We start from the raw sequence: 18,060 nt of genomic DNA on the forward strand, positions 1-18,060 counted from the left end.
CATAACCATCTTTTCTTCATTTTGTTGATTAACTATGGGAAAATGTGATTAATCACGATTCAATATTTTTAATTGATTGACAGCTCTACATGTTTATGTTTCATATTCATAAGCATCTTTTCTTCATTTTGTTGATTAACTATGGAAAAAATTTGATTAATTGCAATCAAATATTTTAATTGATTGACAGCTCTATTTTTATACGTTTGTTTCATATTCATAACCATCTTTTCTTCATTTTGTTGATTAACTATGGGGGGAAATGTGATTAATCACGATCAAATATTTTAATCGATTAACAGCTCTATTTTTATACATTTGTTTCATATTCATAACCATCTTTTCTTCATTTTGTTGATTAACTTTGGGAAAATGTGATTAATCGTGATCAAATATTTTAATCGACTGACAGCTCTATTTTTATACATGTTTATGTTCCATATTCATAAGCATCTTTTCTTCATTTTGTTGATTAACTATGGAAAAAATGTGATTAATTGCAATCAAATATTTTAATTGATTGACAGCTCTATTTTTATACGTTTGTTTCATATTCATAACCATCTTTTCTTCATTTTGTTGATTAACTATGGGGAAATGTGATTAATCGCGATCAAATATTTTAATCGATTAACAGCTCTATTTTTATACGTTTGTTTCATATTCATAACCATCTTTTCTTCATTTTGTTGATTAACTATGGAGGAAATGCAATTAATCGCGATCAAATATTGTAATCGATTGACAGCTCTATTTTTAAACATGTTTGTTTCATATTCATAAGCATCTTTTCTTCATTTTGTTGATTAACTATGGAAAAAAATGTGATTAATTGCAATCAAATATTTTAATCGACTGACAGCTCTATTTTTATACGTTTGTTTCATATTTATAACCATCTTTTTTATTTTGTTGATTAATTATGGGAAAATGTGATTAATCGTGATCAAATATTTTATTAAATTAAATACAATTATTAATTTGATTAACAGTTATTTTTTATACGTTTATGTTTCATATTCATAACCATCTTTTCTTGATTTTGTTGATGAATAAATTCCTCCAAATGTACATTGTTTCCCAAAAATTAATAAATAAATGTTTCCCAAACTAACCCCCCAAAAGAATATTTTTTGCAATTTTCCTCATAGCATATCGACGTTATGCGTTATGCTATCCCATAATATTTTGACTTCATTCTCGCAATCTCAACTGTATTATTATTAATGTAATAATAAATAAATTTAATTTAATAATACATTAATTTATTATGAATTTAATAAATTAATTGAATTTAATCATAAATTAATTTATTATGAATTTAATAAATTAATTTAATTTAATCATGAATTAATTTATTATTAATTTAATAATAAATACATTTATTTCATTTATTAAATTATTAGAAATCAACTAAAATTTTATAAAGTATATGAACATTATGCTTGTAAGGTTCGTTGTTGTAATGTTAATTTTTATAATAAAATAATGTATAATATTAATATTACTTTATTCCAATATTTCTACTTTCTCTTCTGTCTTTATTTTTCTCTTTTAACTGCGTTTTTGAAAATGTGCCGAGGGCCGATAAAAAGCCAGCCGTGTGCCGCAAATGGCCCCTGGGCTGTTCTTTGACGTAGCGCATGTCCAATGTCCGCTCTTCTCGGGATGGCCGCGTCTTCCAGCACAAGACGTGTGCTCCAGTCCTCGGGTAAAAAAAACGCTGATGGTAAACCAGCATCTGCTATAATATCGCCGTTTTTTTAAATCATTGTTAGCTAACTCATATTAATTTTTTTTTTGCTCACACAAAAGGAAAATAATTATGATTTCTTTTTATATTTGACATTAAATTTCCCCCAAAAAGTGTACTTCCCCTTTAAATAAAAACAGGTTGCTATTTTATTGTAAACCTGATATGACTGCAAGTGCCAAAGATCCTCTATATGGGGATTCTCCTACACTTTGCTATGGTCAATATGGTGACCCGCTTTCATGGAGGTCAAAGCAAGCGTTTTCTTTTCAAATTCATCTTTTTATGCACAAAATGACACATTTAAAATGTATTTCACATCACAATATCAAGAAGAGGAATTGAACTTTATGGATTCAATGATAATTGGATGAAAAAAATTGCATGAAATTATTGACCCACCCACAACACCAGGTAAACATCCTCCATTGTGTGGCTCCGCCTGGTACCGGTCAGTGGGTGGGGCCAAACTGGGTCACTAGAAACTTTCATAGGCAACAACAATAAAACAAAACAAAAGTAAAACACAGACATTGTCAATCAAGTCCACAAGGGGGCGTCACCAGTAATGAAGTCCGTACTGGCAGATGGAGTCCGGGTGGAATCCGCCCAAAATGTCCAAAAAGTCTTTTTGTGATGTCAACACAGTCAGCAGGGGGTCCAAAGGAGTCATCATGGTGGTTCGAGACCACACGGGTCTGGTCTCCATGGGGCCACCCCTGTAGAAGACCACGAGTGCTGGAGCCTATCCCAGCTGTCTTGGGACGAGAGGTGGGGTACACCCTGGACTGGTAGCCAGCCAATCACAGGGCACATATAGACAAACAACCATTCACACTCACATTCATACCTATGGACAATTTGGAGTCGCTAATTAACCTAGCATGTTTTTTTGGGGAATTGTTTGTAATGATTATTGTTTGTATTATTTATTATTATTTATTATTGGTTTGGTCCAATAGTAGTCATGCCAAAATGTCGTGTTGCTGCCGGATGTTCACAGTTTTTCTTTCCCAAGCACAACTTTCCCCAAAATTATTTCCCACAATTTTTTTACTATTTATTTTCTATCGTGAAATTGTCAAAATTTGATTTATTGCATAACAATATATTGAAGTTATTCAAATTTTTTTGTCATTTTCCCCAGTTTGACAAATATTTTAATTGTATTTTTTTCATAACAATAATAATTCCCATAATATTTGGACTTTGTCGTCGTAATATCATTCCTTTTTATAGTTATGCCAAAATGTCGCGTTGCTGCCGGATGTTCAGTTTTTCTTTTCCAAGCACAACTTTCTCCAAAATTGTTTCCCACAATTTTTTTTACAATTTATTTTCTATTGTAAAATTGTCAAAATTTGATTTATTTCATGACAGTATATTGATGTTATTCAACTTTTTTTCCCAGTTTGACAAATATTTAAATTGTATTTTTTTCAAAACCATAATAATTCCCATAATATTTGGACTTTGCCATCGTAATATAACTTTTTATAGTTATGCCAAAATGTTGCGTTGCTGCCGGATGTTCACAGTATTCCAGTCATCAAGTTTTCTTTTCCAAGCATAACTTTCCCCCAAATCATTCCCACAATTATTTTTTTACTACTTAATTTCTATTGTGAAAATTTAAAATGGTCAAAATTTGATTTATTTCATGACAGTATATTGATGTTATTCAAATTTTTTGTAATTTTTCCCAGTCATTTTTTTATAACAATAATTCATTCAAACCATTCACATTCACATTCATACCTATGGACAATTTGGAGTCGTTATATATTGTTTGTAATTATTGTTGTTTGTATTATTAATTATTATTGGTTCGGTCCAATAGTAAATGTTAAATAGTAAAATGTCGAGTTGCTGCCGGATGTTCAGTTTTTCTTTTCTTTTACTTTGCCCAAAATTATTTCCCACAATTTTGTAAATAATTTATATGTTCACCATATTTGTGAAATTGTCAAAATTTGATTTATTTCATGACAATATTTTGATGTTATTCAAATTTTTTATTTTTTTTCCCAGTTTGACAAATATTTAATTTGTGATTTTTTCATAACAATAACAATAACAATAACAATAACAATAACAATAACAATAATAATAATAATAATAATATTTGGACTTTTTCATCGTAATATAATTTTTTTCCCCAACTTCCCAACAAGCTTGCTAGCATTAGCATAAGCTAACATGGCTGCGTTAGCTCAGCTCGTGCTAGCTTGTCCACTTGAGTGAGAGGGTCTTGTTAAGGACGCGATGACAACAACAATGATGATGATGACGGGGGGCGGGGCAGACGGGTGGCGTGCTCAGTCGTCGTCCTCGTCGCTGTCCCTCATGGTGACGCCCTGCAGGCCGCCGCCCGCCTTGACGGCGACGGTGGCTTCCTCCACCGACAGGCGGTTGAAGACGGTTTCGTAACTGTTGTTGTTGAGGGTCCCGTCCAGGACGCCTTGAAGACGGAAGTCTCTGTAGGTCTTCTGGGGGTGGAGAGGGGGGGGTCTGAGGTTAAGGACGCCCCAAGATTGGGGTCTCCTTTGTTTACCTTGACGATCTTGATGAGGGTCTTCAGCTGGTAGAGGTGGAGCTGCAGGTCCAGTCTGTCGGCCAACCACACGCACACCACCTTCATGCTGCTGCCGTACCATTGCTGTGGAGAACAACACCATCATGGAAGGGACCACCAGGAAGAACTTCATCGTAGCAGTAGTTAGAATCCGCCAGAACAATGTCAAGGAACCAGCAGGAGAACCACACGGACCTTCACTGAGGGACAAAGACCTCACTCAGCTAAGGATGGAACTTTCTGGCCAGGAGGAAACATCTCCAAGCCAAGGTAGATACCTTCTCAGAGGAACCATGACCACCTAGATGAGGATGTAACCTTCTAGGGATCTCCAGAGGATTTACTAGACCAAAGATTCCAGAAGGAACCTTCTCTCAGACAAGGAAGTCATTCCAAGCCAATGTAGGAACCTTTATAGAGGAACCAAGACCTCCTGGAACTTTCTAGGGAGCTCCAGAGGCTTAACTAGACCAAATATTCCAGAAGGAACCTTCTTTCAGACCAGGAAGTAATTCCAAGCCAATGTAGGAACCTTCTCAGAGGAACCAAGACCTCCTGGCTGAGGATGGAACTTTCTATGGAGCTCCAGAGGCTTTACTAGACCAAAGATTCCAGAAGGAAACTTCTCTCAGACCAGGAAGTCATTCCAAGCCAAGGTAGGAACTTTCACAGAAAAACCAAGACCTCCTGGAACTTTCTATGGAGCTCCAGCGGCTTTACTAGACCAAAAATTCCAGAAGGAACCTTCTCTCAGACCAGGAAACATCTCCAAGCCAAGGTAGGAACCTTCTCAGAGGAACCAAGATCTCGTGGAACTTTCTAGGGAGCTCCAGAGTCTTTAGTAAACCAAAAATTCCAGAAGGAACCTTCTCTCAGACCAGGAAGTCATTCCAAACCAAGGGAGGAACCTTCACAGAGAAACCAAGACCTCCTGGTTCAGGATAGAACTTTCTCGGGAGCTCCAGAGGCTTTATTAGACCAAAAATTCCAGAAGGAAACTTCTCTAAGACCAGGAAACATCTCCAAGCCAAGGGAGGAACCTTCAAAGAGGAACCAAGACCTTGTGGCTCAGGATAGAACTTTCTATGGAGCTCCAGAGGCTTTACTGGACCAAATATTCCAGAAGAAACCTTCTCTCAGACCAGGAAGTCATTCCAAGCCAAGGTAGGAACCTTCATAGAGGAACCAAGACTTTGTGGCTCAGGATAGAACTTTCTATTGAGCTTCAGTGGCTTTACTAGACCAAATATTCCAGAAGAAACCTTCTCTCAGACCAGGAAGTCATTCCAAGCCAAGGTAGTAACCTTCACAGACCTCCTGGCTGAGGATGGAACTTTGTAGGGAGCTCCAGAGGCTTTACTAGACCAAAGATTCCAGAAGGAACCTTCTCTCAGACCAGGAAACATCTCCAAGCCAATGTAGGAACCTTCTCAGAGGAACCAAGATCTCGTGGAACTTTCTATGGAGCTCCAGAGACTTGACTAGACCAAATATTCCAGAAAGAACCTTCTCTCAGACCAGGATGTCATTCCAAGCTAAGGTAGGAACCTCCACTGAGGAACCAAGACCTCCAGAGGCTTTAGTAGACCAAAAATTCCAGAAGGAACCATCTCTCAGACCAGGAAGTCATTTCAAGCCAAGGTAGGAACCTCCATAGAGGAACCAAGACCTTGTGGCTCAGGATGGAACTTTCTAGGGATCTCCAGAGGCTTTACTAGACCAGAAATTCCAAAAGGAAACTTCTCTCAGACCAGGAAGTCATTCCAAGCCAAGGGAGGAAAGTTCCACTGAGGAACCAAGACCTCCAGAGGCTTTACTAGACCAAAGATTCCAGAAGGAAACATCTCCAAGCCAAGGTAGGAACCTTCACAGAGGAACCAAGACCTCCTGGCTCAGGATAGAACTTTCTCGAGAGCTCCAGAGGCTTAACTAGACCAAAGATTCCAGAAGGAAACATCTCTCAGACCAGGAAAACATCTCCAAGCCAAGGTAGGAACCTTCATAGACCTCCTGGCTGAGGATGGAACTTTGTATGGAGCTCCAGGGGCTTTATTAGACCAAAAATTCCAGAAGGAACCTTCTCTCAGACCAGGAAACATCTCCAAGCCAAGGTAGGAACCTTCTCAGAGGAACCAAGATCTCATGGAACTTTCTCGGGCTCTCCAGAGGCTTTACTAGACCAAAAATTCCAGAAGGAACCTTCTCTCAGACCAGGAAGTCATTCCAAGCCAAGGTAGGAACCTTCTCAGAGGAACCAAGATCTTGTGGAAATTTCTAGGGAGCTCCAGAGGCTTTACTAGACCAAATATTCCAGAAGGAACCTTCTCTCAGACCAGGAAGTCATTCCAAGCCAATGTAGGAACCTTCTCAGAGGAACCAAGACCTCCTGGCCGAGGATGGAACCTTGAATGAAAACATTTCCAAGCCCTGGAAGAAGGTTCTAGGTCAAGTTGTGCCGCAGACACATTGCGGAAAAAGCAATGAAGATCATTTTCCAAGGTGTCGTCTTTCCTGCTGAGCACCAGGAAACAAGAAGAAGAGGAGCAGGTAGAAACCCACCTAGCAAAGAAAATGACCTAAGAGGCTAACCTAGCATCTTCTAGAAGATCTTTGTGATGTTCCTCTGCTTTTACAGGCTAATGAAGGAGGAAAAAAAAAACAGCAAGCGTCAGTCCAAGGACGCCACGAGGCGTCGGACGCGGCGTCGCAACGGCGTTTGTGGCGTGGCGGCGGCAGCGGCGTCGGCAGGCCAATCAAACGCACCTCATCTCACCTGAAGAGCACGCCGCACTTGCGGCGTATTGAGGAGGCGGCGGGTGCGACGCCGCTTCTATTCATCCGACACAGATTGCTGTGACACGGCGGCGACCCCGAATATTCACACGCGCTTGAAGAGGCGCTAGCAGGCGGCGCTCGTGTAATTACTTTCCCAAGGAAACAAACAACCCTGACGTTATTGAACGCAACACAAAGCCAAAAAACATTCAGGGTTGGCCAACACTTGATTCTCCCCTTTTGTGGGGGGGCCTTTGACCCCGCCTGTGGCGGAATGTTGGAATTATACCAACTTAAGCGAGCCTTCCCAGCTCAAACGCTTCAATTAGCATAGCGTTAGCGCCGAAGGGCGTTTGGGGGTCAAAGACAACAAAGAAGCAATTTTTTGGGGGGGACAAAAAAAAATGTATGATTTATTTCGCCAAGGTTTGCTTGGCTTGAAAGGAAGCTAACATGCTACAACTTTTGACTTTTTCCCAACCAAATTTCACAGAAAATTATACTTTTTTATACTTTTTTTAGGTTTCAATTTTTAGGTTGGGAATAAGTTATGATGTTAGCAAAATCAAATATTTGTAAAAAAAAAAAAAAAAAAAAAGGCGAAAAAAATTTTCAATTGTACAAATTTTTTTCAAATTTTTCAATTCAATTGAATTGAAATTGAATTCAAAAAAGTGTTTTTTTTTATTAATTAGCAATTTTGGGGAATTTCAGATTTTTTTTTAAAAAACACCCAAAAATGTTTACATGAATTTTAGGTTTTTTTTCAATTGTACAAAATTTTTCAATTCAATTAAAAATTTTTGGGGTGGTTTTTATTAATTTGTAATTTTGGGGAATTTTAGTTTGGGAATACGTTATGATAACATCAGAATCATATCTTTGTAAAAAAAAAAACACTCCAAAATTTTTACATAAATTGATTTTTTTTTTCTATCGCCAATTGAAAAAAAAAATATTTGCAATTCTGGGGAATTTTAGGTTGGGAATATGTTAAGATAATATCAGAATCATATATTTGAAAAAAAAACACCCAAAAATTTTAACATAAATTGAATTTTAACATACATTTTTTTCAATCATCAATTGGGAAAATATAATTAATTAATTTGCAATTTTGGGAAATTTTAGGATAGGAATAAGTTATGATGTTATCAAAATTAAATATTTGTACAAAAAAATGCCCAAATAACGTCATTATATTATAATGTCTTATAACATATATATATATATATATATATATATATATATATATATATATATATATATATATATATATATATATATATATATATATATATATATATAAAACATCATTATATTATAATGACGTTACAATTGAAAAAAATGAATTTGCAATTTTGGGGAATTTTAAGTTGGGAATATGTTATGATAACATCAGAATCATATTTGTAAAAAAACACCCAAAAATTTTAACACAAATTTAATTTTTATGTAAAAAAATTGCAATTTTGGGGAATTTTAGGTTGGGAATAAGTTATGATATTATCAGAATCATATATTTGTCCGAAAAAATGTCAACATTGTAACGTCAATTGTAACGTCATAAACATTATACTATAATGACTTAACGAAAACTTGTGGGCGTTTTTTTTGTTTTTTACAAATATTTGTTTCTGATAATATCATAACTTATTCCCAACCTAAAATTCCCCAAAATTGCTAATTAATTTTTTGGTGAAAATGATTGCAGAAATGATCAAAATCTCAACTTTCTACAACAAAATTCTACAACTTTTCCCAACCAAATTTCACCCAAAACTATTTAGGGAAAAAATATATATATACGTATATATTTTTCAAATTAATTTTTTGTTGAAAAAAATGATAAAAATCTTTTGTTTCCACGTCGTATATGGACGTTATCCTAAAATTTATCCACAAATTTGTTGTTTGAATTTCATGATGAAATAAAAGCATGACGACAGAAACAGTTCAAGTCCAACAATGTGGTTAAATTGTTGGTCCTCCGTATTATTATTATTATTATTATGATCAAGTCCTTCATGCCGTCCCTCCTCATCCTTCTCCTCATCGCTACCCGTCTCACACACACACACACACACACACACACTATGTGTAAATTGACGATGAAGGAGCTCCTTAATTGAGCAAATTAGAGAACGACAGTGAAAGCAGATGGTGGGAAGATGGTGGGGGTGGTGGGGCGGTTTGGGGTGGTCCTGTCAAATGCGGGGGGGCTGGTGGGGGGTGCGGGGGGGGATAGGGGGGTGTCAAAGTAATGATAGAATTTCTAGAAATGACACATGTTCCTCTTCTGGCACTAAAACGCGTGACATTTTTTCAGACGCCCACAATAGACGCCATCATCCGTCTACGAGCGCATCACAATTTCAGCAAATAATCAGAAACCGCATTTAATCACGTTTTTAGCACACTAATTGACTACAGCTACATTTTTATTTGAGGAAATGGACATTAAGAGTGATAGTTTATTTGAGGAAATGGTAATTTACTATAAACATTTAGTTGAGGAAGTAGTCATTCACAATATTTTATTTGAGGAAATACCCATTCACAATATTTATTTGAGGAAAAACCCATTCTCAATAGTATTCCATTTGAGGAAATGGCCATTAAGAGTGATAGTTTGTTTGAGGAAATAGTAATTTACTATAAACCTTTAGTTGAGGAAATAGTCATTCACAATATTTATTTGAGGAAAAACCCATTCACAATAATTATTTGAGGAAATATCCATTCTCAATAGCATTTTATTTGAGGAAATACCCATTCTCATTAGTATTTTATTTGAGGAAATGGTCATTCACAATATTTTATTTGAGGAAAGACACATTCACAATATTTATTTGAGGAAATACCCATTCTCAATAGTATTTTATTTGAGGAAATACCCATTCACAATATTTATTTGAGGAAATACCCACTCTCATTAGTATTTTATTTGAGGAAATTGACATTCACAATATTTGAGAAAATAGTCATTCACAATATTTATTTGAGGAAATACCCATTCACAATATTTTATTTGAGGAAAGACCCATTCACAATATTTATTTGAGGAAATACCCATTTTCAATAGAATTTTATTTGAGGAAATGCCCATTCTCATTAGTATTTCATTTGAGGAAATGGACATTCACAATATTTATTTGAGAAAATAGTCATTTCAACAGTATTTCATTTGAGAAAATGGCCATTAAGAGTGATAATTTATTTGAGGAAATACTCAGTCATTCACAAAATATTGTGAATTTGAGGAAAGATCCATTCACAATATTATCCGAGAAAATACCCACTCTCATTAGTATTTTATTGAGGAAATGGACATTAAGAGTGAAATTTATTTGAGGAAATAAAAATTTACGGACATATATAGTTGAGGAAGTAGTCATTTATAACAGTATTTTATTTCAGTCAATTTGCTCAGTCATTCACAATATTTTATTTGAGGAAAGACCCATTCACAATATTATCCGAGAAAATACCTATTCTCAATAGTATTTTATTTGAGGAAATGGACATTCAGAATATTTATTTGGGGAAATAGTCATTTACAATAGTATGTTATTTGAGGAAATGGCCATTAAGAGTGATAGTTATTTGAGGAAATAATAATTTACTACAAACATATTTAGTTGAGGAAATGGTCATTTACAACAGTATTTTATTTGAGGAAATACTCATTTACAACAGTATTTTATTTGAGGAAATGGCCATTAAGAGTGATATTTTATTTGAGGATATAATAATTTACTAAAAACATTTTTAGTGGAGGAAATAGCCATTCATGATATTTTATTTGAGGAAATACTCATTCACAATAGTATTTTATTTGAGGAAATGGACATTAAGAGTGATATTTTTATTTGAGGATATAATAACTTACTGTTAAAATTTTTAGCTGAGGAAATAGCCATTAATCATATTTTATTTTCACGCAATAGTATTTTATTTGAGGAAATGGCCATTAAGAGTGATAGTTATTTGAGGAAATAATTTATTATAAACATATTTAATTGAGAAACTAGTCATTTATAACAGTATTTTATTTCAGTCAGTAATTATTATTTGAGGAAATATTCATTCATAAAATTTTATTTGAGGAAATGTTAATAAGTTAATATTTGGGAGGCGGTCACTTTATTTCCAGCATTGGTGATGTGATGACTAAATACGAGGGTGCAAACAGGAAGTGATGATTCATGAGCTGGCTGACATATGTGGGGGGTGAAAGGTGCGTGGGGGCGGGGCAGCGAGTGGGCGTGTCCTTGTCAGCAGGCTTTGCCTACTCGGTTCCTTGAATGAACGGCGCTTGGACGCCCTCACGCCCTCCCTCGCTTAAACATCACCATGATGATGATGATGATGGCGTGTTCTATTATCTTCATCACGCTGTGAGGCTGAGTGGGAGACGGGTCGAGGCCCGCCTCCTTGGAGCGTGACTGGACGCGTTTGAGGCCCATTACACACACACACACACACACACACACACATGAACACACACACAGCATCAATCCATGGCTGGGCGACACGCTGCTAATGTGGACAAAGGTCCGAGACGTCATGTCCACCGTATCGATTCCGTCCTCCGTGTTTAACAACTCCTAGCTAAAATATTTGGGATGTGCCGCAACGGGAAGCTCCGCAGTGTGTCTTTATATATACGATGTGTGTGTGTGTGTGTGTGTGAGGGACTTGAACGTGCCTCCTCGATGGTAAACACAACAAGCGTTCTGGAAATGTTTAAGAGGAAAAACAAAGACTGCTGCTGCGTTTGCTGTCCCTAACGTGGTGGGAAAAAATACATTTGGTTTAGTGATCTTTGTGGAAGGGATGACTTGATACAAAAAAAAACAAACAAAAAAATGTCCATAAATTTTTGTATGTAATTGTAACGTCATTATAGTGTAATGACGTTACAACTGAAAAAAAAAGTTATTAAGTTATGATATTAACAGAATCAAATATTTGTAAAAAAAAATAAAATAAAAACCCATTTTTTTTTAATCATAACATCAGTATATCATAAGGACGTTACAATTGAATTTTTTTTTTCAATTTTGGAGAATTTTAGATTGGGAATAAGTTATGATATTATCAGAATCAAATATTAAAAAAAAAAAACGCTCCAAAATATTATGTTATTATGTTATTATACTATAATGACGTTACAATTGAAAAAAAAAATATTTTTTTCAATCGTAACGTCATATTTTGGGGCGTTTTTTTTAAATAAATATTTGATTCTGATAATATCATAACTTATTCCCAACCTAAAATTCCCCAAAATTGCTAATAACTGCTAATAACGTCATTATACTATAATGATGTTACAATTGAAAAAAAAAAATAATTTGCAATTTTGGGGAATTTTAGGTTGGGAATAAGTTATGATATTATTAGAATCAAATATTTGTGAAAAAAAATGGCACAACATTTTTTCAATTGTAACGTCATTATAGTGTAATGATGTTACAATTGGAAAAAAAACAATTTTTACAATTTTGGGGAATTTTAGGTTGGGAATAAGTCTTGTTATTATCAGAATCAAATATTAAAAAAAAAAACCACCACAAAATTTTTTCAATTGTAACGTCATGATAGTGTAATGACTTTACAATTGGAAAAAAAAATAAATTAGCAATTTTGGGGAATTTTAGGTTGGGAATAAGTTATGATGTTATCAGAATAAATATTTATAAAGAAAACGGCCCAAAATATGACGTTACGATTGAAAAAAATTCCCCCAAATTGCAAATTATTATTATTTTTTTCAATTGTAACGTCATTATAGTATAATATGACGTTACAATTGAAAAAAAATAATAATTTACAATTTTGGGGAATTTTAGGTTAGGAATAAGTTATGATATTATCAGAATCAAATATTTATTTAAAAAAAAACACCCCAAATTTTTTTCAATTGCAACGTCATTATAGTGTAATGACGTTACAATTGAAAAAAATAATAAATTAGCAATTTTGGGGAATTTTAGGTTGGGAATAAGTTTTGTTATTATCAGAATCAAATATTTCTAAAAAAAAAAAAACGCCACAATTTTTTTTCAATTGTAACGTCATTATAGTGTAATGACGTTACAATTGAAAAAAATAATAAATTAGCAATTTTGGGGAATTTTAGGTTGGGAATAAGTTATGATGTTATCAGAATAAATATTTATAAAAAAAACGGCCCAAAATATGACATTACGATTGAAAAAAATTCCCCCAAATTGCAAATTATTATTTTTTTTTTCAATTGTAACGTCATTATAGTATATGACGTTACAATTGAAAAAAAATAATAATTTACAATTTTGGGGAATTTTAGGTTAGGAATAAGTTATGATATTATCAGAATCAAATATTTATTTAAAAAAAAACACCCCAAATTTTTTTCAATTGCAACGTCATTATAGTGTAATGACGTTACAATTGAAAAAAATAATAAATTAGCAATTTTGGGGAATTTTAGGTTGGGAATAAGTTTTGTTATTATCAGAATTAAATATAAAAAAAAAAAACGCCACTATTTTTTTTTTCAATTGTAACGTCATTATAGTGTAATGACGTTACAATTGTAAAAGATAATAATTTGCAATTTTAGGAATTTTATGTTGGGAATGAGTTATGATATTAACAGATTCAAATATTTGTAAAAAAAAAAACAACAAATTTTTTCAATCGTAACGTCATTATAGTCTAATGATGCCCCAAAATTATAGTATAATGACGTTACAATTGAAAAAATAATAAATAGCAATTTTGGGGAATTTTAGGTTGGGATTGAGTTATGATATTATCAGAACCAAATATTTGTAAAAAATAAAACAAAAAAAACAAAAAAAAATTGTTTAAATCATGACGTCATTATAGTATAATGACGTTACAATCGAAAAACAAAAATAGCAATTTTGAGAAATTTAGGTTGGGAATTTATTATACTATAATGACGTTACAATTGAAAAAATTTGGGCCATTTTTTTTTAACAAATATAAAACAAAATATTTGTCCCAAAATTGCTAATTAATTTTTTGTTGAAAACGAGCATGAGCAAGGTTCCACGGTCCAAGATTAAGAAGAAGAAAGCTGACTCACGTCGAACACTTTCTCGATGTAGAGCTCGTCGTTGATTCGCTCCCGCAGGATGTCCTGGTTCTGACGCACGAAGGTGATGTAGGTGTCAGCCAGGTCCATTCCTGGTTTCTGGAGGACACATCAGAACATCCTGTCAACATCTCATCCTATGTTGGGGTATTTAGGATTGGATCACAGGGATGTTATTATGGGATGTTATTATTATTATTATTATACGGGAGACAGGCAACGACAATTGAAAAATTTTGGGCCGTTTTTTTGTAATTGTAATTTTTCAATCGGGAATGAGTTAGGATATCAGAATCAAATATTGGTAAAAAAAAACAAACAAACAAAAAAAACGCCCCAAAATTTTTCAATTTGATAAAATTTTAGGGTGGTTTTTTTTATTAATTTGCAATTTTGTGGAATTTTAAGTTTGGAATACATTATGATAACAACAGAATTATATATTAGTAAAAAAATAAAAAACACCCAAACATTTTAACATAAAATGAATTTTAACATAAATTAACATTTTTTTCAATCAAAAAAAAAAACAGCCAAAAATATTTAATTCGAATGTCATAGTATAATGCATTACAATTGATTTTTTTTTTTTTTTAGCAATTTGGGGGAATTTTAGGTTGGGAATGAGTTATATTATCAGAATCAAATATTTGTAAAAAAAAAAAAAAACAGTTTTTTTTTCAATCGTAATCTTTCAATCGGGAATGAGTTATGATATTATTAGAATCAAATATTTGAAAAAAAATCCAAACGTCATAGTATAATGACGTTACAATTGAAATTTTTTTTTGCAATTTTGGGGAATTTGGGGGAATTTTTTGAGAATGAGTTATGATACTATCAGAATTTGTAAAAAACAAAAAAAAAAACGGCCCAAAAATTTTCAATTTGATGGAAAATTTTGGTCTTTTTTTTTATTAATTTGCAATTTTGGGGAATTTTAGGTTGGGAATACGTTATGATAACATCAGAATTATATATTTGTAAAAAAATAAAAAAAACACCAAAAAATGTTAACATAAAATAAATTTTAACATAAATTGACATTCTTTTCAATCGTCAATTGAAAAAAAAATTTATTTGCAACTTTGGAGAATTTTATTTTTTTTTTCCCAATTGTAACGTCATTATAGTATAATGATGTTACAAGTGAAAAAAAAACAATAATTAACAAATTTGGGGAATTTTTGGTTTAGAATCAAATATTTGTAAAAAAAAAAAAAAAGCACCAACATTTAAAAAAATTTTTTTTTTACAAATATATATATATTTTTTTTTACAAATAATCAGGAGCACTGCAAAACCAAAGCCAGTGATCATCAATGTCACACACACACACACACTCCAACAGTAGCGTTAAGGTGATTCCCACTGGTGTTGTCGGGGGGGGGGGGGGGGGGGGGGGGGATTACAAGTGTAATGCTTTTTGTAATTGCTTTGACATCTTTCACAGTCGCTCCTCTTGAGCTGCCATGCATCGCCCCATGGGGATAGGGGAGGGGGGGGCAGGGGCGGCGGCGGGGGCTTGCTTGAAGGGGGGAGCGTCACATCAGCCTGCCGCCCGCCGCTAAACGAGGAAATGGAGCCTGAGCAAAGTGCGTTTGTTTTGCCACATTTGTCGTGTTTTGTGATCGTGGCGATGGCGAACGGCGGAACGTGTGCGTTTACTATCCGTGTAACATGTCATGCAACACACGCCATACGCACGCTAACATGGAGTGACACGCCGAGACCGGTCAGTCAGGCGTCTGTAATCCAGACGGACCACCAGGCGGGAAAAAGAGGTTAAAGTGGGGTCACATGACCGCAGGGGCATCTGGTACGCTCGGCGAGGGCCTGACGGACATCAGACTCGTCACGCTCCTCCACAGCGGACAGGTGAGTCCTGCAGATGGAGGCCTGTCAAGTATTTCTGGAGGACACTTGAAGGTCAAGAAGTTGCTGGTCTTTTCTCCTATCATCTTCATCATCTGAGGAGGCGTGTCAGGATCAACCTCATCAACGCCAGAGTCCGAACCTCATAATCAGACATAGACCACCTTGTGTACCCAGGACAAGGTACTACAATGGTACCTTGGTTAACATCCGTCCTGGTTAGCAATTTGTGTTAACATTTACATTTTTTACTGAAATTTTGCATTGACTTAAATTCTTTTTTTTAATATTTTTTTTTTTACATTTTTTGTTCATAATTCATCCAAATAGTAGTCATGCCAAAATGTCGTGTTGCTGCTGGATGTTCAGTTTTCCAGTCATTCTTTTCCCGCAATTTTTTTATTAATTATTTTCTATTTAAAAAATGATTGTGGAAATTGTCCAAATTTTATGACATGTATACGTATTGATGTTATTCAAATTTTTTGTCATTTTTTTTGGTCATTTTTCTTTCGCCAAAGAGGAAGCTATATGACAACAATGGACGAAGTGAAGACGAATGGAGTGCAGTGATCATTACATTAATAAATATTATTATTAATATTATATTAATATTATATTTGATAACATATATAATGATGATAATTATGTTAATATATGAATATTATATTATTGTATTAATATATTAATATTATTTTAATATAATATTATTATATTATTAATATTATTAATAAACACATTTTGAGAAAGGATGTCCCAGTCGTATTGTATGTTTTTCTTTCGCATTATTAATATTATTATATTAATATTATATATAATATATAATATTAATATTAATATATTAGGTTATAATATTATTATATATTATATCATCAAATTTAATAATACAATTATCATATATAATAATTGTGTTTTATATTTTTATTATATTTTATAATATATATATATATATATATATATATATATATATATATATATATATATATATATATATTACAATATATAATCTTAATATAATATTAATATTAATATATTATTTTATAATATATTATTATCATATTATAATAAAATTTAATAATAAAATTATCATATAATATAATAATTATGTTTTATATTTTTATTATATTTGATTAAAATATTATTATTATTATTAAACCAGTTATGACATTGTCTAGCTTGGTATGATACACAAGTACTGCAAGTATCAGCGCAAATGGAGATGACATAGCATGATAGCACTCACTTGTGTGTGCGCGTCATCTGAGATGCTAACACCCCCCCCCCCCCCCCCGCCCCCCCAGGCTGAGTGGCAATCTCCCTCCCATGTGTCGTCTCACGCCGACAAGGTGACAAAGATGTGTGACAGGTCGGAGACGCGGGCCCAGTTCCAGCCCAAAACACGTAAAAGCTGACTTCCTGTCCCGCCGGGTTCATACGAGTACATGTTGGAACTACAAAGGGGTGCTGGAGCCTATCCCAGTCGCGAAAGGCAAGGTCCACCCTGGACTGGTGGCCAGCCAATCACAGGGCACATATAGACAAACAACCATTCACACTCACATTCATACCTATGGACAATTTGGAGTCGCTAATTAACCTAGCATGTTTTTTTGGAATGTGGGAGGAAACCGGAGTACCCGGAGAAAACCCATGCATGCACGGGGAGAACATACATGTTATATATTGTTTATAATTATGGTCTACACTGTTGACTTGGTTCGGTCCAATAGTAGTCATGCCAAAATGTCGCGTTGCTGCCGGATGTTCATAGTATTTTTTCATAATAACAATAATAATAATAATAATTCCCATAATATTTGGACTTTGTCGACTTTTTATAGTTATGCCAAAATGTCGCGTTGCTGCCGGATGTTCATAGTATTCCAGTCATCTTGTAAGTTTTTCTTTCCCAAGCACAACTTTCCCCAAAATCATTTCCCACAATTTTTTTTTACTTTTAAATTTTCT

General features: G+C 33.9%; 1 protein-coding gene across 4 annotated transcripts in view; it reads right to left on the bottom strand.

Moving 5' to 3' along the window:
• Window positions 1-2,035: 2,035 nt before the first annotated feature.
• Window positions 2,036-18,060, bottom strand: part of cadps2 (Ca++-dependent secretion activator 2) — a 103,335-nt gene continuing 87,310 nt past the window's right edge. For all 4 annotated transcript variants that reach the window (XM_058086266.1, XM_058086265.1, XM_058086264.1 and 1 more), the window contains 3 exons: window positions 14,209-14,316; window positions 4,308-4,412; window positions 2,036-4,242 (listed from right to left, as the gene is read on the bottom strand). In XM_058086266.1, the coding sequence (XP_057942249.1) occupies window positions 4,072-4,242; window positions 4,308-4,412; window positions 14,209-14,316 (384 nt within the window). In that variant the 3' untranslated portion in view covers window positions 2,036-4,071. The remainder of the gene's footprint in view (window positions 4,243-4,307; window positions 4,413-14,208; window positions 14,317-18,060) is intronic.

Source organism: Doryrhamphus excisus, chromosome 11 (assembly GCF_030265055.1).
Source record: "Doryrhamphus excisus isolate RoL2022-K1 chromosome 11, RoL_Dexc_1.0, whole genome shotgun sequence".
NCBI lineage: Eukaryota > Metazoa > Chordata > Actinopteri > Syngnathiformes > Syngnathidae > Doryrhamphus > Doryrhamphus excisus.